We start from the raw sequence: 23,732 nt of genomic DNA, 5'->3' as shown, positions 1-23,732 counted from the left end.
AAAATAAACCGCATCACGTTGCGGTGTTCACGGAAGTAACCCGACTCGCAACGTTTCACCGCCAGCCAAGCCGCCGAGGCAAGCGACCTTTATCAGGGTCATATGCAAATTTAGCTGTGCCAACGCCCGCGCTCCTGGTTGGTGGACGGTTTTTCACGCTCACTCCTGGTTGGCTGCTATCCTCGGCTTCCTCGTGCATCAGGTTTGAATGTGCTGTTTACAAACAGCAACAGAAATCTGTCAGACTTATTTTTTCATCTCATGTCGCCAGAGTAGCGAGGTTGGAAGAAGTAATTTACTGGTACTCAAAATAGCTTTGTATATATTCACAGACGTGTCAGTAGGATGCGTGCGGATGAGCGTTCACAGTGCAGACGCATCGCATACATATCCGATTTATATCCACGTACCAAAGAGGCCCGGGGGTTTGGTGTGGGGAAAAAAAATCGGAATTGTGCCGTTCACACTGCATTAAAAAATCTGATACTTGTGAAAAAAATCGGAATTGAGTCAAATGTTTTACCCATAGTTGGGTTATTTTTTACCCAACTGTTTTTAGAGTGTACGAATGCAAAGGACGAAATAAACAGTAATCAGGGAAAGAAATGATTTCGTAATACACTTAAATGCAAAATAAAAATTAATTAGATTAATCGTTTGAGTAATCGATAGATTAATCGATTCTAAAAATATTCGATAGTGACAACACGACCCTGGTCCCAACATGTCACTAGACGGCACCAAAGCAATATAATATAGCACAAAATAAAAATAATTAAATATTAAAAAATCTAATAAAAATCCAGAAATAGGAAAATTTGCCAATGCCAAACCTCAAGTAATGGTGGGTTTACTTTTTGTGTTCTATTGGTTTATTTAGGAGGCCTACTCGGTGGCCAGGCAGTTCAATCTCATTCCACCAGTCTGTGAGCAGGCCGAGTATCATTTCTTCCAGAGGGACAAAGTGGAGACGCAGCTGCCAGAGCTCTACCACAAAATCGGTCGGTTTCATCATCCTCCCTCGCAGGCGGCCCTTGAAATCCTTCACATCCTTCACGTGATCTTTTCATCACAGGTGTGGGCGTAGTCTCCTGGTCTCCTTTGGCCTGCGGCATCATCACTGGCAAATACGACAACGGTGTACCCGAGTCCTCCAGAGCCTCCATGAAGGTACGAGTTCATTTTGACCACCAGCCTAGCGCACAACCCCCCCCCTCCCCAGTGGGCACAAGCGTCTAATGTAGTTTGGTTTGAGCTGTCCTAATTTACAGATCATTTCATCTATTTTTGTTTGTTTCACCTTGAAAGCCATACCAGTGGTTAAGAGAGAAAATAATGAGCGAGGATGGAAGGAAACAGCAAGACAAGTTGAAAGAGTTGGCTCATATAGCGGAGAAGCTCGGTTGTACGTTACCACAACTCGCTATAGGTGAGAGACTCCCTGCTCGGGGTTTTAATACTTTGGGGGGGCTCTAAACTGCAACTTGTTGTTTGTTTTCTAAAATTGCAATACCTGCAATATCCAATTGTGAAAATTGCAATTTCCTTTCTCCCGATGCTTTAATTTCCCTTGCAGGATTTAATCAAGTTTATCTGTTTATGTATTTTTTTTTCCCCCAGCGTGGTGCCTGAGGAATGAGGGTGTGAGCTCAGTACTGTTGGGATCCTCGAATCCAAGCCAGTTAACGGAGAATCTCGGAGCCATCCAGGTTGACTAAATAATTAGCATCAATTGTGTATTATTACTTACAGTGGAATCTCAAAATTTGAAAGCCGCAAAAGTCGTACAACTTCACTGTAAATAAAAAAAATAAATAAAAAATCAGGCCGTTAACAAATGAGTCCTTGTTGAAAATTCACCGTGATGCGCTATGTTCTTTGCATACAATGTCAATTTTAATCTTTAAATTTAATTTTTTAATTTAATAAATGTCTCCAATAGGGGTGTGAATTGCCGAGTACCTGGCGATTCGATTCGTATCACGATTCATAGGCCACGATTTGATTCGATACCGATTAATCCCGATGCGAATCTATAAATTATTGAGTTTTTTTTTTTTTACTCAAATTTAGAAACTACTCATCAGTAAACTACATGTACACTGTAAGATTTGTATGAAAATGTATTTATTGATCTGAAAATTCAGGCTTATACCTGAGCCACTGCATTTAGCAAACAGGTTGCAGTCTGTTTCATGTTTGAACAGCACTAAAATAAAAATATTAAGGCTTAATGTTCCATTAATATAACATTCTTCCATGCTTAATGTGTGAATCCTTTTTGTTGAATATTCCCATAAAAAAATGTATGTTTAAAAATCGATTCGGCCGCATATCGAATCGATTCGAGATTTGCGTGCTGTAATATCGCGATATATTGCCGAATAGATTTTTTCTAACACCCCTAGTCTCCAACAAAACAGTGTGAAATTTGGCCACACAGGTGACTGTCCCACCGGCAATTAGCGGCAGATAGATAGCAGACTGATGTGGCGTTCTTCCGCCAAGTCACCACCTTTGTTGTGGGAATGCCGAACATTTCACAACACTTCTTGTCATTCATTTATCATTCAACTTTAATTAACACTTTGTGATTTTTACATTATTTATCTTTCAATTTACTTCAAAAGCATTCCGCTTAGCTTTCAGCTATCAGCATTCCCACGCAATTGCTACAGAAATTGCACTTTGTCTCGTTCAGATTAAGGTTTCTCAATAGCCTTTTTTTTTTTACTTGTAGGTTGATAGTGTTTATAAAAGTATTGATTTTCTGTACTAAAGGCCACATAATATTCTAAAACAAATGTAACTTTCAGTCACTTTATGTGCGTCGCATTAATATGGCTTTGTGGCTACAAAATCCGGCTTCTACTCTTAAACTTTGCACATTAAGTCAAGTTCACATATTGAAATTTGACCTTTTTTTTTTTAACTCACCTCAAAGAGTTTTTTTCTTACCTCATTTGAAGTTATGTCTTCGTTTGTCAACCGTGGCTGTCGCTTTAAGAACGTGCACGTACTCGCACGCGCACCGTGAACCAGCCTGACACAGATGCTGCAGTTACGCTTTGGGCCAGAGGTGGCAGTCGCGAGTAGAAAAGTGACAAACTGCAGTCATGCAGGTCTTGGAGGTTTCCCTCTTCCAACACAAGCTGATTCCAATCAGCAGGATCGTTATCGGGCTTACGCAGAGCTTGCTGATGAGCTGATCATATATCAGCTGTGTTGGAGAACGGAAACATCCCAAACCTGCAGGACTGCGGCCCTCCCGGACCGGAGTTTGACACCTATGCTTTAAACATTTCTTGACAATAATATGTTTCATGTGACCTCACTAGTCTAAACATGACATTCTTATTAATATTACATTTGTGGAACATGAGTTATGAAGCAAAATTGTCATTTACTGAAGATGATGTCACAGTTACTCATTGCTTAGGCAACGACCAATCAGAGCTCACCTGTTTTTTTTAAGCTGCGCTGTGATTGGTTGTGGCAAAATGGCCACCCCCTGAAATGGATAAAAATGGTTGGATTTTGCTGCTAAACTCATATTCCACTAACTTTATTGTAAAAAAAAAAAAAATGCAGGGTTGACTTCACGTTTAAACTAATTATTCATACAGTAGTTAACTAATTTTGTATATATTTTAGTTAAAACATTGCCTGGACAGTTAACATTCACTGCTATAAATTCATTAAAAAAAAGATTATTAAAAATTAAAGGCAAAAGGCGATGACATTTTTTAATTGTAATTAATTGCATGACTTCACTAGTTAACTCATAATTAATCACAAATTTGACATCTGTTCTAAATGTGCAATAAAAAAATTCTAGGTTTTCATACTGTTGTTAGCAAAAGTGGAAAAATGTTAAACTAATATGAATAGTTAAAATGAATTTTTGACGTTTATAGCCGTCAATGGCAGTGAATGGATAAAAAGAGAAAAGAAGAGATTATTAAAAATTCAAGGCATCAGGCAATTAAAGTTTTTAATCGTAATTAATCGCATTACTTCACTAGTTAACTCGCGATTAATCCCAAATTTCATATCTGTTCTAAATGTACAATAAAAAAAAATTCAAAGTTTCATACTATTGTTAACAAAAGTGGAAAAAATGGTAAACTAATAGAAATTGTTAAAATAGATTTTTGACGTTTATAGCCGTCAATGGCAGTGAATGAGTTAATAAAGATTTTTCCGCTGTGACCATTTTAACCACATACGTATTCTTTCCCGCAATGGATTGTGTTTGACTTTCGAGGATTCTCTCGACCGCTACATATATTATTACTTATATTGTTGTCAGTGTTTGATCGGGTATTAAAGCAATGCTTTGTGAACTCTAGGTGATTCCAAAGATGACAGCGGACATCGCCTCAGAAGTGGATCACATTCTGGGGAATCGTCCACACAGCAAAAAAGACTACCACCATTAGAATGACCCAACAGTCTCGGAAAACTGTCCCTGGAAAAGTGTATCTAAGATCACACATACAGCCATGGCACAACCAGTGCCCAATTTGCTTGCGTGACCTTGTGCGTGACTGTGAATCATAATTATCATAAAATGAGATCCTTGGCAAAGAATGAGGTCATTTCTGAAATGGAATCATCCTTCTTTTCCCAAGTAATGTGCAGAATAGTGCAATGTATTCTGGATGAGGTGAGGAAAATCAAGCAACGTCATTGCCGTGCAGTGAGTAACTTCAAGTTAAGTTGCATCTATTTTTTTAAGATAGACAGAATTTTGCCTCACTGGATGTTCGTTGAGGTAAAGGCGACATAATGTCAACGGTGTAATTGGGCCTGGTCTCAGCAGACTTCTTATCGCAGCTCAAACTGAAGCGTCAATGTGATCAATTGTTCCCGTTATAGGATGAAATCAGCTCATATATTTTCCAAAACACCTGTGCTGTACTGATTGTAACGTGTTTTACTTGATGAGCAGTTTTAACCATCCTCCGTAAATGTTGTTTACCTTCATGGCTTTTGAGTTCAAATGCTGCCGTTAAACATTGTCAGGGTTGGGTGAGATAGTGAATCTGTAAGGGGGAGCTTTTAAAACAACAGAGCCATATAGGCCTAGCTAATGAAAACACACATTATCATGCTGGGCTTCTATACCACTTTCTTCCAGAAGCCATTTTATTAAATGGGCCTTTATTTTGCTCTCTCTGTTCATGTGTATTTTCAGCGTGGTTCATCAGAGTTGCACATAGAAATAAAGAGATTATAACTAACTTGTGCCATGTTATTTTATTATTATTTTTTTTTTTTTTAGAAAAACAAAAACAGTAGACTATAATGTTTTCTTTGTGTTATGAAAGCTTGTAAACTAAGCCTAGTAAACAATGAGCAAATGTGTCAATTGAAAGATGCGGATGTAGAAACTGTATCAGTTTTCTCAATAAATGACATGTTAAATATTTAGACTTGGCAACACAGTGAACACATCTGTTTTGCAGTTCATAGGTTTGTGGTTCAAATCTTTGAAAGGCCTTTCCTGTGTGGTGTTTCTGCAACACATATGATAGGTTAATTGAAGACTCTTATCATGTTTGAATTTGAGTGTCAATGATTGATTGTCAACTTTACATGTGCCCTGTAACTGGCTGGTGGCCAGTCCAGAGTGTACAACGGCTCTCCTGGATATACTCCATTACCCCAGTGAGGGTACAGGTAAGTGGTAGAGAAAATTGTGAGAATCAATGAGACAATGAGAATTGTCTCGTCTTCACATAAAAATGCAGACTGTGCAATAAGAATGAAAACTCCTGTATGACATTGCCAATATTTTGATGTCACCAACTAATTGTATGTTATTAAAGAGGTATATTTTTTATAAAGATAAATATGCTATTTATTTGCTTGTATTGTTAACTTGGTTATTATTTTTATTGTGTTTTTTTATTATTTATGTACAGCACGATTTTTTCCAGCAACTTTTTTTTTTAAATATATATATTTTTAAGCTAATTCAATAAAGTTGAATTGAGTTGATTGGGCAGTGGCGCTGTCACCGTGGATAAAAAGGCAGGTTTTCCTCTCAGTTTATCCAATAAGCGTTTCCGCTTTCGAACCGTGACATTTGATTGGCTCCAAGGCACTTCGTATATATCATCTCTTCAGTGGTTGCTTGAAGCCCGCGATTTACGAAAATTGTTAAAATGGTTCGTGAGCTAAACACGATGTATTGATTCCAAACTCTCTCGTGCTCATGGCGTCGGCGTCTTAAAAACGACGGAGGTTGCTGGTTCGACTCCGTATTGAGGTCGAGGAAACGTTTGTAGCGCGATTAGTAGACGGTATGCTAACGTGGCTAAGCTAATAACACAAGGGAGTTCGCGTTACCTTGTTGACTGTCGTCAACGAATCACGGCATTCATTGTATGCTTCAAAGGCACCTGATTTGATTTGAGGTGAGTCTTACTTCAAACATAAAAATTGTATTCAATATGTTTTACAGTGTTTCATCCTAACGCATTTTCAAGCCAGTAATTCAATTTTCGTGGGTTAGTGATTGCAGCGGAAGAACCTACAACAACACCAATGTCACTCGCCACCGAGTCTCGTTTTGAAGCCACACGGCACTTCGTTGAGAAAGGAGATTCTATTTGCGTGGTGCCTGATCTCTCCTCCGACCTGCTGGAGGACGAGTTCGACTTGAACAAGTCCTACCCCTGCGCCCAAAGATCACTACAGAAAAGGAATATGTTGGAATTGCAACGACGTTACTATTATGGGTCATCTCCAGGTGAGAGATGGCCACACAAGGGGTGTAACAAATGTCCTTAAAACTATATGGACTGTTTTGTTATTTATTGATCAATCGAACCCGGGGGCGGTCAGCAAATCCTTCTTTGCTGGCCTAAACACCATCAGAACAACTGACTTATATTCACAACCAAAATTCTAGTACTCATTCTATAAAAATTCCATAAATTCATTCCCAACATTTTCCATTTTATGATGTTTGTGCTTCAGTAGCAGCAACAAAGCCCCAATCATCCTCCGCACAGCCTGATTTGGACACATCTACTGACGCTCTACCACGCCCTCCCACAATGTCCGAGACGGAAGACGAGCTTTATAGTCGTCTGATTTCAACAGATTCTGGGCTGCCTGTTCCGCCATTGGCACTCAATCCAAACCAAGTGCTCCTGACAGTCGACCACCAAAGCAGAGAGGTACAGTTTTCTAGAGTTTAGGACAGTGATTCCCAAACTCTGTTGCAGCACTTTAGTGAGAAGAGGATGACTTTATTGATCCCACAGCAAGGGATTTTAGGAGAATCTAATCTAAAGAAAAGGAGAACAGGCATTATCCATTAAATCGAATGTAAAATATGTGCCATGGCTTAAAAGTTGTATCACCGTGTTTTATAATGTTTTCCATTAAGTAAAAATAAATAAATAAATAAATCTGCACCTGTCAGTTTTTAAGTTATTTATTTATTTATTTATTTATTTATTTATTTGAAAGATTTTATCAGCCAACGATCAGGCCTACAAACTGTTTGCGTGCACCCCGGATGAGTTGAAAGGAAGAAACTTGATGTGCATTTTGAAGAAAACCACTCAAGTCTTGGAAGAAGCGTTGCCTGAGGACTATCTGCTAATGGATGGCAGTGTGGCATCTGTATCTGGGAAAGTGGTATGTTGCCGACCCATTCAGGCACTTTGACCTTTACCTTTACTACTTGTCATCCATGTGGGCTGATGATCATTGGGATACCCGGAATCTGTTTTCCTGGTGAGATGTATATTCTCCATCCATTGTCTTCCTCTTCTTGTAGGTTGATGTTGTGACAGTGTCTGGTGAGATGCCAATGTTGGTGTGCACCCACAGAGTGTCACAAAATGGGGAACGTCTCCTTGTCAAGATGGAGAATGTTGAACGGATTTCCGCTTCTCTGACGTTTACTCAAGATGTAAGTGAACAACATTATTGTTTTTAAAATATGTCTGCTACTACAATATATCTACTGTTGTTATAATTTTGTTCAATGACACACACCAGCAAGCACCCATCGTAGTTGGGTTCATCTACAAAATTTGGTACTGGAATTTAATAGCAAAATTCTAATACAAATAAATAAATAATGACATATAATTATTAGCATTCTTTCAAGTTAATAGAAAATTATAAGTCAAGCGCTAGGATACATTTCTTCAGCAAGCCTCCTTCAACTGACTACTCATACCGGTGAGTGAGCAAAACTGGCTAGCACTAATGCAACTATGCGAGGAAAGGCACATAGCTTGTGCGACGAATTACGCTGAAATTGCAGACCCTCCGAGTAGGGGTGTGCCAAAAAATCGATTCTCATAAGAATCGCGATTCTCATTTAGTACGAATCAGAATCAATTTTAAATGTCCCAAAATCGATTTTATTTAAACTATTTTATACGGTCTTCCCTTTGTTTGTGTGTGCCTTTATTGGGAGCGCTGTACATTTGTACCCGATTTGGCCACTTAGGGGCAGTGTGGTTCCACGCGGTCTGATACACTGTTAAGTTGTAGCCACATTAGCGAGAAGAAGGAAAAAGTCACGATCAAGTTGTTTTTTTGCAGCGTGGAGCCGTTCTTTTGAGTGATAAAAGTGCCGCGAGTAGAGCACTAATTGGCATTAGCAAGTCAGACTGGAGTAGATCATTACGATTCCTTGAACATCTATAAATTTAAACGAAAATCATTGTCAATCAAATCATTTTGAATCAAAAATCTTTCTCAATCGAAAATCGATTCTGAATCGAATCGCACACCCATAAATCAGAATCGAATCAAATCGTGAGACATTCAAAGATTCCTACCCCTACCTCCGAGCTCATTTAGGTCCTCCGTATGGTAAATGGGACTTCATATGTAGCAAATTTTAGGGATCCACGATAATATCGGTGTCCGATAATTATCTGCAATTATCGACCAATTTGACGTCGTACAGATAATAAAGACATCCGCCAATTAATAATCTGTTGTGGTTGTGCTCAACCCCTCCCCTCCCCTATAGTAGTGTCGCATATTTGTGACGTCATAATGTGCGCAACCTCGTGTTCACAGAAGTGAACCTCGCAGTTTTTTTGTTGCATTTTTAAAACACGGCTGTTTTGTTTTGGTAAACTCAAAATGAGTTACTGGTTGTCTTTGAAGCAGAGATATCAATAAAATTCAGCTTCATGATGCTTTACACAATGTTTCAATGTATTTCTACATGTTAGACTCGAAAGTATATTTGCATTCAATGCAATTTTGCAAACAATTATCGTCTACAGAGATGTAAATCACATAATCGACAAGACCGAGACTTAAGTGCTTCAAAAAAGCTCCTCAAGTCGCATCAAACATGTTAATACACCTTCAAAGATGACATGGCTACTTTTTTTGCATATGTCCATGTATGTTTTAATTGCCGGTATGTAATGTCTATCATTCTTTCCATGGTGATAACGTTCTCCACTTTCTCTCCATTTACATGATGCTGTGACTCCACCGATTGAAAATTGCTTTTGGTTTTACCCTCCTTCAGGGCAGAATTCTTACCTGTGACTCTGCATTTGCTCATCTCCATGGATACCACCATCCCGAGGACTTAAAAAGACTTTCTGTTATGGAGCTAATCCCCTCCTTACAAATCCCCCTGCACTGTCAAGCATTGCCCAAAGTAAGCACACTTTACTTTTAACACTGTACCTCTCAGGAACGCAAAGCCGCGTCTCGCAGTATCTCTTCATGCTCCCGTTTTGGATATTATGTCAGATTTGTTTGCTTCCTTTCTCCCCTATAGATGCTGAGGGTTCAGAGAGTGTGTGGTCAAAGTAGAGATGGCGCATCAGTGCCACTGTGTGTTAAGCTTCAGGGGGCGGTGCAGTGCGCAAGACCTCAGCAGCGACACAGTGGCATGAGCCTCGCATGCTCTGTAGAGAGTCTTGGCAGAGAAGATGGTCAGCAGTCGGGTACGTTTGTCACATTCATGTTTTATAAACAGTACGGTGAAACAGCAAGACACAATTATTTAATATTATATCATAAACTGACTGTTTGCGTTTGGTTTGATTCCAACAACTTGGTCAGTCAGATTTCACCTATTAACCAACTTTCAATACTAATAACGCTCAATATTTGAATTGGTGTGGATAAAAAAAAAAAAAGTAGTTAAAGGCAATGAAATGATTTTAAAAAATATATAGATCTTGATTCATGCAATATTCAGAATAAATCGATATTGACCACTCCAAAAAGATTTGACTCGTCATGCCTGACCAAGATTTAATGGATTGTTCTTTTTTTATTTTTTATTTTTTTTACACAGGCATAAAGGGAGACAGCAGGGTCCTCTCCCCCAACCCCACACTGGAGTACAACGGAACCATCTGGGCGTTTGCCCCCATGAGCGGCCTCCTTCTTTTGCAAGCTGACGGCTCAATCTGCAGCATCCACAATCAACAGGCTTTCAGTCTGTTTGGCTACCGCAAGAACGAGCTGCTAGGAAAGGTTAGCCAATGAGAGTGGCTGTGAAAAGGCGAAGGGCGTCTTTTGTCAAGCCTTGTATGTCACCGCTGCTCTCTGTCGTCAACAGTGTGTCACTTTCCTCATGCCCGGTTTCTATGGCTGGATGTCCGATTCGGTCAGGAAGATCATTCCCTTCCCAGAGTCTCAAACAGAGGCTGTCCAAAGTACAGTGAAATCTGGTGAGCATTTAAAGCACGTGTTTTACCGTACCGGAAATTCACGTGTGTTTAAACGGCGCTGGGCAAAGTGGCCCATGTATTGCCCACCCTGCATTTACTTGTGCATCATCAAAAGTCCTTTCTTTTTTTTATCATTTTAACAAATTTTCCCTAAAATTGATTACAATGTATTTATTATTTTGGGTTTATTTTGTATTAATTTGATATTAAATACTTGGTTCATTAATTGATTGTAAATCATGAAATAGTGCAATAAAGAATTTTGTGCTACCTGTACACAAACCTTTTAAACTTATTTTTTTTTTTAAAGAATAGGTTAATTTAGAAAACATGTAATAGTAAAATATTACACACAGAATTTTCATACATAAAAATACAAATTAAAATTGACAAGGAAAATTATTTATGAAATTATTTTTGTAATTTACTAAGCTGTAAATTTTAATTTTACTATATAGGAAGGCTGGGCGATATGGCCCAAAAATAAAATCTCTATTTTCAGTCATTCAGGACGATTTCGATTTTCATCTAATAAACCCAACAAAAAATTATTTAAAGGTTTTATTTATTCAAAAATAATTCCTAGGCAAAATGTTCCGAAAACAATAATATATACTGATTCTAAAACAGTTTTAACAAAAACTTAACATTTAGACCAGAAAAGTCCTTTAGTCCGCTTGCTTGGTCCGGACCAAACGCGGACTTTATTTTTTCCGTTTGGTGCGGTTCATATTCACGCTGTGCTTTTTGCAAGTGGACTATATTGCGTAATCACGTCGACCGCGCGACAATCTGTGCTCCCATTGGACAAAAATGACGAGGGCTGAACGCATAACCAAACCCGGAAATAGAGGAAAACATGAAATTCCGACGTGCTGCATATGCCCTGCATATTTGTGGCGTTATTAGATGAAAGATATTTGCGAGCGTCACTGGCAGCTCATTCAACGGAGGTTCCGTGACGCTCTTTCTAATTTTGGAACGCGTCGTCGATTGCATGCAGTAACCGGAGGAGCAGTTGCGCTTCGCGTGCCCACCGCAACATGCTGACAACACCGTGGCTAAACAGAATACGCATGATTATGAATTAATCTAGCACAATATTCACTACCGGGCAATATTCCCCCCGTGATGCTTGGCTATGGTGGCTTGCTAAGGCCAAAAAGGCACATATGTAGTTAATTGCACCAGAATTCATTTATGTGTATTCAGACCTGCACAAAAGGTCCGGATCAGCGTGGGAAAAGAACTCTGGTCCGTTTAAAGCGGACCAAACAGTGCATGTCTGAATACACCCAAAGTTAGCAAAATTACAACTCACAATCACATCTGGATGTAATGGAACATAAGAACAACAGCTCTTAATAGTCCAGAAGACAAAATGCGATTTCATGATTTAGAAAATTTTCAACGATTGGTTTTACAAAATGACGGTTAAATAAAATTTATTTGATTTATTGCCCGGCCCTAATATATAGTAAAAATACCATATGTTTAACATTTTTAATAGTTAATTTTAATTCATTTGAAAAGTAAACGACAAATTGAGTTACTTTTTTTTAACTTAATATACAGTAAATTAAAAAAATTCTTGACCTGGCCCATCTGTCTTTTTGTAAAAACATAAAATAATAATCAAACATGGCTTCAACACAAGTTTATCCACTCCTGGATTATAGTATAGCAATCCGATGAAATTTATAATCACCGGGGATGGGCGAGGACCAGTATCGGTATCAGGCCGATGTATTCGCCCGATACCGGCCTTATTTCAAGGTATCGGGTTCTCGTGAAGGATGCCAATCATCCTTCACGACAACCAGCCTACGATACTTAAGGCTAAGTCTGACATTGAGTCTTCCTTGCCAGTAGCTGGTGCTACACTGCAGTCGTCAGTAGATCACGTGTGCCAAAAGGTCTTTGTTTAGAATTATATGCCATAGTTTAATTGACATTTTATGTATCATAAGTACTAGTGGTATTGTTGAGAATTCAAGAATGAATTACACAAACGCTGCTATCATCTGGACAAAAAGTGGTATCGAGTGTCTCCAAAAAAATCACAGTCCTGCATCTTCAACATGTCATTTATTTACTGGATGTGTTTTACTCGTACTTCCGTTGACCTCAGTCATGGACCCGTCCTCGCTGGTGGCTGGAGACATGGCCATGGTGCAGGAAGCCTGTCGGGAGAGATCCTCCACAGGGAGAGGCCGAATCTTCACCGGGAACTGCACCAGGCTTGACAAACAAGGAGGCCCTCTGTCCACGCTAACTTCTCCTGCTGTCTCTTCCACACGCGTGTTAAAGTAGGTCATTTGGACATCAGCGTTTTATATTTACAGTCCACAAGTGTTTTCATACCTGCTGTATGGCTTTAATTCTGACGTCACACTGACGTAACTACTGATTTAGCTTAGGTTAGTAATAGGCAATGGTGGGTTCTGCGGTTTCGTACGCATTTTGTTTAGGTCAGCAACTGTGTTGTAAAATGAAGATCGCCTGTAAATGAATGACACTGGAAGTTGAAGCATGAAATTTGAGTTCATTGTATCTATTGCGCCATCTGGTGGACATGTATGGTTAGTCGGGAAAAAGGGGGCATGAACTTAGATGTCAAATATTCTAAAGTTTCAGTGCATTACCAACAATTTATCCTACATCTCTAATTTTTATTAGAAATACATTTTATAGAAACATATTTAGTGTCGGGTCAAACTTATATAACTGATATGATTTTCTCAATTCCAGATTTAAACGGGAATAGCATCAGGTGTAAAAACTGTCAACCAATCATATGAGTGACTCAATATGGTGACCCTAAAAGACAACAACAGTGGCGGATGTCGCAATTTACTATTTCTGACCCCTTTCCACACCAAGTCATCCTAATGATATATAATACACTATAATTAGTCTCATACATTCTCCATTATTTTCTATCACTAGTTACTCTGATTTAAGACGTTCTTTCCGCAGTGCCAATGACACCGAAGAGCTGTTGGCACAGGCAGCCCAGGTAGCTGCTGCCAGTAGCCACTCCTCAGAGACGGGGGACACCACTGAGGCTCTCCTGAGGACTTTTGCCTGGGTGGACCAGCCAGAGGGAGGCACCACCGGCATTCCCTCCACTGAGCAACCAGGAGCCAAACATAAAGAACTGCTTCTGGAACATGACATCATTGCAGGTATGAGCTCAAATAAAAGATTAATTGCGGACAATTTTACTTTTCACATTGTTATTCCCACAATTTTTAGGGAGTCCCACTCCGAATGGACATGCTTTTGGAAGTGGGGGTGTCAAGTCTTCTGACAGACGCTCGTCATGTACAGCCGCCTTGCAAGACTCCAGCTTTGAGGTCATTTCAATGGGGAGCAGGTGAGCAGCTCACATTTACCACAAATAAAATATGTTTATATTTTTTCTAATTGACCTGCCTATAGAGTGTTTGCCTACTAAATGTCTTCCCTGTTGGACAAGTAACATCGCAACAGAATCCATGTTGAAGAAAAACCTTCAGTATTCCCGTTTTCCAGGTCTTCTTCCGGCTTTTGCGAGAACTTTGCTGGCCACGGCGGTTCCGATCCATGCCAGGCAGAGGTCAGTTGTTACCTGGACCTCAACAGCAACGGCGACCTGGTGACCCGAGCCCTGGCCGACCTGGATCTGAGCAGCGCCGTGCTGATCAGCCTCCAAGGCGGCAACGACGAAAACCAGCACTCCATGACGTCCTGCGACACGGCCGAGCTCCTGCGCGCACCCTCCCCGATTGACCTTGACCCGGAAGATCGGCCCGTCGACGCCAATACGGAGACAGGGAATGAGAGAGAGACTGAGGAGCAGTTGGAGAACCAGGCCGGGGAGGACCAGTGGCCTGCTCTCTCGTCCGTTCATAAAGAAAGCGGGCAGGAATTCCACTTGAATGGGTATAATGGTGAGGTTCAGGAAACATTGGACCTTCCTGCTACGTCTACGCCAAAGAAAAAGAGAATGGCAGAAGGTATGCTGAAGTCTGATGTGCCGCAGTTACTGGAGGGGCGATTTGAAGGCAGTGCCTACCACAGAGATGGCACAAGAGTTGGTATGTATTCAATTCACTTCACTTGTGCGAGTTCAAACTCGTGTCTCACGGGAGTAGTTCAAGTTAAGAAAAAAAAATAGAACATTTCTGTGTAAAGTACCACCTCAAACTATACAACAATGATTGTCTTATAAAGGAGTTTATAAATTAGCATGACGAAGAAAAACACATTCAAAAAACGTTTCCCGGCATATTTTACATTTGAAAAATCTCCATGCCACCAAATAAAAATATTTGATACATATTATAATTACTGCATGCACCGTTTGCTTTCTAGTGGAAGAGCATTTCATTGTTATACGTCACTGGTATGGATAGATGAGCAGATGTAGGTTGGGAAACAAAACCTTAAAGAAGTATAAATGCTTTTCTGTAAAATGTCACTAAGATAAAAAGTCATAAAATACTAACATCCCACTGGCACTACAGTTAGGCATGAGCTCATGTTTGATTCTGACCGTGATATGATAACTGAGTCAAAATATTGCTGTATTAAAATTACAGCTCTAAAGTGACCTTTTTTTTTAAAAAGTATTTGGGTGAATAAAAACGTTTTTCTACGACTGCGTATTAGGGCCACGTATAAATATACATTTTATAAAGAGCGGGGGGCAATAGTCAGAGAAAAAAAACCCTCTGAAACCTACGAGAAATACACGTAGCGTAGCTCTAGTCTAATCATGTGAGGATTCGTTGATGGTTAATGGGACACTGTTTATAAAATGAAAAGGCAGGATGAAGACAGATTTATTCTTAAATTAAAACTTTACTCGTCATTCACCGCAGCCAGAGCGACAACACTTCCTGATCCTCTATCAGATGACTAACACAATCCAATCAGATGCTAGCAAGTGAATGACGGAGAGCAAAAAACAACAAAATACCAAAATGTATGAATGTGTAAATAATAAATCTGGAAACATAAATATACATTTGAACAAATTAACTTAAAATGCTTGATCGTCCGGGTGTGGACCTTTGCAAAGCGAGGCGTCTTTGTCGCTGGCTAGTAGCCGTACACAACGATTCAAAGAGCGAATGCTTAACATGATATGATTAATCTATGCTAGCGCAATTAGGCTACTATCTCCTTATTTGGTAACCCGACCGAAAAGTATTGGCACAAACAGTCGAGTAGTACGCTACGTGTAAGTTTTTGAGGGTTTTTTCTCGCAAATCTGCCACTATATAAAGTCGCAAATTTGCGAGAAACCCCCCCACCGTAAATTTGCGAGTTTATTAAGTGGCAAATTTGCACGTTTTTTGCTCGGAATATTGCCCTGGCCCTCTAAAAAATATCTATTTATACGTGGCCCTAATATGCTGTTGTATTTTTCCCCATTGCACACAATCTATTTTATTTAATCTTTTCTAAGGTGCAATCAAGGACAAACATTTTAGATAGCCTGGACAATTCCTTTGTCATGAGAACAATTTGGTTTTCTTGTTGAAGTTTTTGAAAGTTATTTATATATATATATATATATATATAACTTTCAACAAGAAAACCAAATTGTAAACATATTGTTAGAAAAAAAATTAACATTCTTCTTCCGTTTAAATTCTTCTTGGTAAGTCACATTGTCCCATGACTGTTGAGGTTTTTTTTTATTTAATTTTTTTAGAACAGACCTGTAGACTACTCATGGTCCTTGTGGCTAACTAGTACATGCTGGCACTCTGTTTTTTCTTTTTCTTTAAAGGACAATGCACAGAATGCATCTGTGTAACTATAACTGTCTCTGTCCCCCTTTCTCCTTCTCCTTCTCCTCTCAAATAATGAGAAAGAGAATGAAAAAGTTAATTGAAGTTTTAATTAATTTCAAATAGGTTCACTCAACTCTGCAAGCAGCTAATCATATTGTGCATTGCTTAGAATCCCCCTAAAAAGAAAAGAGCAGCTCATTACTACCGTGACAGCCAGTAATAGCGCTTATTGAATCCTTGACTTTTTAAAACGATCGTCCCGTGCCTCACTACAATACCTCAGCAAATGAAATCCTTTTCTCTGCCTATCGTTAGGCTCACGGTTGAATAATCTCTCCAGATGTGCAGTGCGACGTGGTCCGAGCCGACCTTCCTGATGGAAGACGAATGTTCTGCGTGTGGTTGAGCAAGCCCGGCCAGCATTGGACAGTGTCGCAAAACGATCGATCCCTGCTCGACAAATCGGCAGCCAGTCTTGGAGAGGTCAGTTGGGAAAAAAATATAAAATAAAATTCAGGTGACGCATTCATAGACTTATTTAGATCTCAGTATGTTTTATTCCTGCACCCCTTCCTCAGAAGATCGGGGAGGCGTGCCTTGTTGAGGCTCTGCGCTCCACACTGGACCTCGAGCACTCTCGGGCATGTGATGGGCAGTTTGCGGAAGAGTACAAGCCTATTAAAGCTGTCGGCAAAGGAGCCTTCGGGTTTGTCTGGAAGGCAATAAGGCGCTGCGATGGACAAGAAGTAAGATTATTCTCATACAGGATCGGCACTGGCAAAAATATACTCCAGTAGAAGGACAGATACCCGTGTAGAAAAAGACTCATTTACAATAATTCACTCATTTAAGTAAAGATAAAAAATATATATTTTTTGTTTTTCTTTGTTACTGTTACTCATGTGAACTACAGATCATTTAATGTATGTATTTGCCTTACAGACAGTAGTGAAGTTCATCAGCAAGGCGAGGATCGTGAGCGACTGCTGGGTGGACGACCCCATGTTGGGTCGAGTCAGTCAGGAGATCGCCATCCTCACTCGAGTGCAACATCACAATATCGTCAAGGTAACCGTCGCCGCTTCCGAAACATCGCCATGAGGCCTTTGTCTCCATCTTGTTAGAATTGTTCTGGATTATAGTTAGTTGGTGCTTATTTCGTTTTGACTTATTCTTTTATTTTTTATTTTTTTAGGGCTGGTCAATAAATGGAATTAATTCGATACATCGTCATTTTTAAAATCGAAACGTTGAAAATTTGCTAAATCGTGAAATAGAATTTTGTCTTTTGGATTATTAAAAGCTGTTGTTCTTATGTTCTGTTATATTCAAATGTTTTTGTGAGTTGTAATTTTGCACAAGTGGCAGAATGCTGGAAGGGTGTTTTACAAGACATGTTTAGCTACATTTAGCTACCAACTACTTCATTGTGGCATTTAAGAACAAACTATGAATGTTAGATTTGTTCAAACTAATTTAGAATCAGTACACATTATTGTTGTCTGAACATTTTGCCACAGGAATTATTTTTTAATAAGTTAAACCTATAAATAAATGTTTGTTGGGTTTATTAGATTCAAATCGTAATCGTCCTAAATGAATGCAAAAATCGAGATTTAATTTTTTGGCCATATCGCCCAGCCCTATTTTTTTAATATATATATTTTTTATTCATTTAGTTTTTAGAGTGAGTTTATTCGTTTTTGAAAATGCTTTATTTTAGTTTAGTTTTTAATTAGTTTTGGTATGAGTTTGAGCTTCTTTTTTTTAATATATATATGGAGTGTTTGTGGAGTGCAAGCAGGGTTCCCCCGGAGCCTTAAATGTATTTTAAAAAAACCACACACACCCATGTTTTCATCCCAGGTCTAAAATTTAATTTACCCAAGTCTTAAATTCTATCCGCTCTGCCTGTAGTAAAAAAAAAAGTGCCTGTTGCATTGTTGTTTCTACTGTCTGCATGCTGAAAAACGTCTAAACGTTGATTTAAAATATATGTATTTATTTATTTATTTATGAGGAGTTTTGCCATAGTGGAAGTGGTTGCGATAAGTTGAAGCAAAGCAAAGCCCCTCTCTCCAGTGTGCGCAAATGAAGCGCCCGAGTACACACCGGCAGTGAAGCGCTCTTTTTGCGTTTGGTGTGAATGTAGCATTATAATTCGCCGGCTCAGTGTCCACTACCGCGTACCGTACCTTTCAAGTGTTCATTTCTGACGAGTTTATGCATTTAGTCAGAAATTAATAAAGATGAAAACAAAGGACAATTTTGCTATACTTCGTTTTTTTTTTTTTTCTTGTGTTTATTTCAGACAACGTATCGCAATTGACATCAATAACAAAGACATAAAGAAAAGTACATATTAAATGTTGAAACAAGATGCCTGAAAGGGAGTGGGAAGAAGATAATTTATTTAATCCCACCCCTTTTTACACATTTAATGTAAAACATAAAAGGATTCACCATTTCTGTCAAAAATGTACTTGCAATATTTTGTTTCAAAACTAAATAAACAATTATCTTTGACGCAATATAACAGAAATACAAAAATATTCACACACGAGTATTGCCGCAGCTAAAGAATTGTTAATGAGTACATGAGTACATTTTCTACCAACATTAGGAACAAAGGAAACAGTAAATGTATTGGTTAAGATAAACAAAGTTGTAATAGACAATACGTACCAACAATGGTAAGAATATAACAAACAAAAATATTATGCTACAAAGGTATGATTCTGAAAAGTATATAGACATTGCTTTATTAGAATATCTTAGCCTCCAGGCCCTGCCACCCGTCCCCATCATTATTACTGTTATAGTATAGCCATCCTCACAACTAGCAATATTGAGCAAATTGTCCATATTAACACAAATACAATCAAACTATACAGTAAATTAGAGTGTCCTAATCTGTGCATTAAAAGAAGCAAGGTCTTGTCAACTGTTTTAGTTTGTTTTGTGATATAGTTTGAAACCGCTTGTTTTCAGACCGATAAAAATACAAGTACTCAACTCTTGAGTAGTCACCACTAGGGGTGTTAGAAAAAATCGATTCGGCAATATATCGCGATATTACAGCCCGCAATTCTCAAATCGATTCGATATGCGGCCGAATCGATTTTTTTAAACATTAATTTTGTATGGGAATATTCAACAAAACGTCTTACTTAGGGTTAGGATTCACACATTAAGCATGGAAGAATGTTATATTAATGGGATATTAAGCCTTACTTTTTTTATTTCAGTGCTGTTCAAACATGAAACGGACTGCAACCTGTTTGTTAAATGCAGTGGCTCAGTTATAAGCCTGAATTTTCAGATAAATAAATACATTTTCATACAAATTTTACAGTGTACATGTACAAGTTTACTGATAAGTATTTTCTAAATTTGAGTTTAAAAAAAAAAATCGCAATAATCAATTTATTGATTCTTATCGGGAATAATCGGTTTCGAATCGTGACCTATGAATTGAATCGCCAGATACTAGGCAATTCATACCCCTAGTCACCAATATAAAGTACTGTACCACTAGTACTATTGATATATGAAATCCCTTTTTTTTATTAAACTAAACAATGACAGCCCATTTTAAAGAAAGAACACTAAATCCCAATAAAGCGTTTTCCTTAAAATTGCAAACATTTAATTGTAATTTTCTATTTTTCTAATTTCAAGTTCCTGATCGTAAAATGGCCACAAGAGGGCAACTGGTACTGGTGTCGGCCACCGTCCGGAGGACTGATACCTTGAAATAAGGCTGGGTATCAGTACTCACCCAACCCTAATAGTTTGTATATATTTTAGTACATTTTTTAAGCACTTGTTTTATTTTATTTAGTTAACAATTTTTTATTTTTTTTATTTTCTACTATAATAACCTTTGTTCCGTCACATCTTCGCTGTTACGTTATATTGTCCTTGCACTGTCTGTCTGTTCATTTTCATTACAAAACAACCCCAAATGCCCAAAACGATTCACAATGAGTTAACACGGCGCACAATGAATACTTTTTTTTTGCGTTTGCCTGCCGCCAGGTGCTGGAGGTGTTTGAGAACGGCAGTTACTTCCAAATGGTGATGGAGAAACACGGAGACGGTTTGGACCTCTTTGAATTCATCGACATGCAGCCGCGACTGGACGAGCCCCTGGCCAGCTACATCTTCCGACAGGTCCGCCGTACGGGGCAACGCACCGGCGGCGCCACTTCCTAAACGGCCTCGTTGAACGACACATTTAGCTTTTTTCTCTCGGCAGCTGGCCGCGGCCGTCTTCTACCTGAGGACAAAGAACATCCTGCACAGAGACATTAAAGACGAGAACATCGTCATTGACAAGTGTTTCCACATTCGCCTCATCGACTTTGGCTCGGCGGCAATGATGACTCCGGGGAAGCTCTTTTACACGTTTTGCGGCACGCTGGAGTACTGCTCACCTGAAGTGCTTCAAGGAAATCCGTACGTATTTATAGAAACACCATTTTTAAAAAAAGAAATTAATTTTGTTTTCACAACACTCATATCGGCCAAAGTTGACATTTACGGTGAGGATTATATTTGTCACGGGTGTCTCAAAGCACGGCGAGAGCACCGTTTCCACTCCTTTACAACCTTTTATGGGCCATAAACGTCATACAACAATCATAAAGTTATTTAAAACGTTTGCTAGCCTTGAATGAAGTGATGAGCACACGTTTGCTGTTTGCTTTCCTATGAAATCGATCTGGCGCTGTGGTTAATGTGTGTTTCCCTCGCGTAGCTACGAAGGTCCCGAGTTGGAGATGTGGTCCCTGGGGGTTTTGCTCTACACGCTCCTGTTCAGCGAGAACCCCTTCATTGGGGTGGCGGAGATCCTGGAGGCCAAACTCAAGCCTCCTTTTCCCCTCTCCTCAGGTACTGTGCTGACGTTTGGTTCCTTTTGGCTTTGTGCGTAGCTCACATCAATGTTTCCCATTGAAATCCATTCACCTACAATAAATTAATAAATAACCTAAAAAAAAAAGTCAGAAACATAAACATTTTCCACACAATTTTTTTTTTGTGACATTGTGATCTGTGAATCCTCAGGTTAGGGCTGTGCAATTAATCGAAATTAAATTATAATTTCAATTATTACACTCCACAATTACAAAATCAGCATAATCGTAAAAAAATGATTATTAATACTCATTTTTGAGTTGTTTAAATGTATATATGTGCGCCCTTTTTTTTTATTTCAAAATAACAAATTTAATATTTTTTTAATGTTTTTATTAAACATATAAACATAAAGAAACACATTACAAGTTTAAAATATAAGTTGAAGTAAAACAAGAATAGGAAGAAAGAAAGAAAAGTATGATCAAATGTTTATTTGTTGCATCCAAAAGGAATTTGCATAATTATAGTGTTTCAAAGAATTGTATTTGTTCTGAATATTTTTTGTTTTTTATGTTTAAACATATTCTTGTTTCGTACCAAAAAATAGATAATCGTCCTAATTGTGATTTAAATTATTACCAAAATAATCATGGTTCATATTTTCTTCATAATCGAGCAGCTGAAACCACAATGCGGGAGTCCTCACGGTAAAAACAATAAAAATAAAAAATAAATTTTTAATTCTCTCTTCACTTTGGCTGAATTTAAATTAATCTAATCCACGGTTTTTGCTTGACTTTGCAAAATACAGAAAATTCAAACAAAAAAGATTACTGGCTGCGAGGTAACATGTACTGGTGATGGCTGGATGATAACGCTCACTTGAAAGTCAGTTTTGCACACCAAAAAAAAAATCTGTTGAACTGAACCACGGCTCATAACAAATTAGAGAAATTGGGGCCTCATAAATCAATGTACCGCACTGTACTTAATGTTTACTGGAATAAATAAAATATTATTTTAGAGTGAAACACCACTATTTGAAATTTAAAATAACGCCACCCAAGAGTTGATAATCAGTTATTGATGCCAGGAGATGGCGGCAAACCACTTCAAACGGAGGAGAGCCCTTTACAAGTGTTTGGCTTGATAAGTACTTTTTTCCCCGTTACCAAGTCTGTTGTGTGTATCAGAACTGAACCGTGTGTTGTGTGGGCTGCTGCACCCCGAGCCCACTCGAAGGATGACCCTGGACCAGCTGCTTCTGCGGTCCTGGGTCAGCCAGCCCATTTCGCTGGCCGAGTACACCTGGACGGAGGTGTTCCCTGCAACTCAAAGCAATTGTGAGTGCTCCAGCATGAAAGCCTCCTCAAAAGTATCTCTCTCTTTTTTTTCACCCAAATTTGTTAGATTTCCGATTCTCAGCATTCCTCTTTTTCACAGGCTCCCCGCAGCGCCACGGGTCCAGTCCCCGAAGATATGCAGGACAAGGGTTGTTCCCAGATCAAGGCGATGACACTCTTCCGGAGGAGGACGATGAGGAAGACCGCTTGTCCATGGTGGCCCTGGAATCGGAGCTCCAGAAGTACCTCAATGAAAACTGAATAAAAGCACAGACGCCCATCCAATGTTTGTTTTGTCTTGAGCGGTTACTGCAACAAAGGTAATATACATTTTGTGTCCACCTCGTTTTTATTTATTCTTTTAGAGCTTTTTTTTTTTTTTGAAAGTATTTTAATATTAGCAGTACTGTCTTGAATAATTAAAGCCTTAAAAAGATGAGACCTCAAAGTGAAGGAAGTGTTTTTGATTTTAATACTAAATAAAATATAAACTATATTTATATCTATTTATTTTTAGACATGAATACATATTTTACCATGATTTTAAATGTTTGTTTTCCTCTGTAATCAATGAAATGGACTTGTTACAATTTGTGCAAGCGACATGGAACACTCTTTTACCTCAAGTGGGCGGGGTTTTGACACAAGTCTGCTGTTTGACTTTATACACATTAAAAACCTTGTGGGGGAAAAAAAACTCCAGTTTCCTTTTATTTGTGTCTGCTAAACAACTTGCCACACACACAGTATATATTGTACTTTGTTGGGGGGGGGGTGCATTACAGTGGACAGCAAGTCTCTTCTGAAAATATGTTCAATTGTAATGATTATAAAAGCTAGAATTCAGGCCAGAATTAAATATTCAACTATACTATTGATTAATATGTGGGCGGTGGCACTCGGAGCCTTGCATTTTATTTATTTAATTTTTTGTTTATTTTTTTGTACACCTTTTTAGTTAGCAGGTCACTTCCCAGTTAATGGAGGATGGAGAGCAGGCGGGAGGTGTAAATACATTTTGGGGTCTTTGTCAGTTCATATTT

General features: G+C 38.7%; 2 protein-coding genes across 5 annotated transcripts in view; both read left to right on the top strand.

The window, feature by feature from the left end:
* kcnab1b (potassium voltage-gated channel subfamily A regulatory beta subunit 1b) overlaps nt 1-5,246 on the top strand; it is a 60,288-nt gene extending 55,042 nt beyond the window's left edge. For both annotated transcript variants that reach the window (XM_086084887.1, XM_086084878.1), the window contains exons 11-15: nt 881-1,001; nt 1,076-1,170; nt 1,309-1,429; nt 1,621-1,709; nt 4,353-5,246. In XM_086084887.1, coding sequence (XP_085941013.1) covers nt 881-1,001; nt 1,076-1,170; nt 1,309-1,429; nt 1,621-1,709; nt 4,353-4,442 — 516 coding nt within the window. In that variant the 3' untranslated portion in view covers nt 4,443-5,246. The remainder of the gene's footprint in view (nt 1-880; nt 1,002-1,075; nt 1,171-1,308; nt 1,430-1,620; nt 1,710-4,352) is intronic.
* Nucleotides 5,247-6,143: 897 nt separating this feature from the next.
* pask (PAS domain containing serine/threonine kinase) lies at nt 6,144-23,185 on the top strand. 3 transcript variants are annotated; one of them, XM_086078164.1, is made up of 21 exons: nt 6,144-6,425; nt 6,524-6,760; nt 6,991-7,193; nt 7,489-7,659; nt 7,802-7,936; nt 9,533-9,667; nt 9,791-9,959; nt 10,316-10,497; nt 10,583-10,694; nt 12,826-13,003; nt 13,674-13,882; nt 13,953-14,073; nt 14,232-14,776; nt 16,824-16,966; nt 17,065-17,229; nt 17,426-17,551; nt 20,525-20,659; nt 20,745-20,944; nt 21,246-21,379; nt 22,540-22,689; nt 22,772-23,185. In XM_086078164.1, the coding sequence occupies exons 2-21, from the start codon at nt 6,556-6,558 to the stop codon at nt 22,948-22,950; spliced, it is 3,597 nt and encodes a 1,198-aa protein (XP_085934290.1). In that variant the 5' UTR covers nt 6,144-6,425; nt 6,524-6,555; the 3' UTR covers nt 22,951-23,185. The 3 variants fall into 3 exon arrangements, with proteins under 3 accessions (XP_085934290.1, XP_085934299.1, XP_085934280.1); XM_086078173.1 differs by having other exon boundaries at nt 17,062-17,229; nt 22,790-23,185; XM_086078154.1 differs by having other exon boundaries at nt 17,062-17,229.
* Nucleotides 23,186-23,732: the final 547 nt, after the last annotated feature.

The sequence above is a fragment of the Leptonotus elevatus genome, chromosome 1 (assembly GCF_054856555.1).
Source record: "Leptonotus elevatus isolate MCC_2025b chromosome 1, RoL_Lele_1.0, whole genome shotgun sequence".
Taxonomy (NCBI): domain Eukaryota; kingdom Metazoa; phylum Chordata; class Actinopteri; order Syngnathiformes; family Syngnathidae; genus Leptonotus; species Leptonotus elevatus.
This window is presented reverse-complemented; position numbering and strand designations above follow the sequence as displayed.

What these genes read in the sequence shown, in the direction of transcription:
- pask (XM_086078154.1), top strand. Translation starts at nt 6,556, where the DNA reads ATGTCACTCGCCACCGAGTCTCGTTTTGAAGCCACACGGCACTTCGTT. An exon ending in CTCTGACGTTTACTCAAGAT is followed by an intron (nt 7,937 to 9,532) that starts GTAAGTGAACAA and finishes ACCCTCCTTCAG; the next exon opens with GGCAGAATTCTTACCTGTGA. An exon ending in CCAGCTACATCTTCCGACAG is followed by an intron (nt 20,660 to 20,744) that starts GTCCGCCGTACG and finishes TTCTCTCGGCAG; the next exon opens with CTGGCCGCGGCCGTCTTCTA.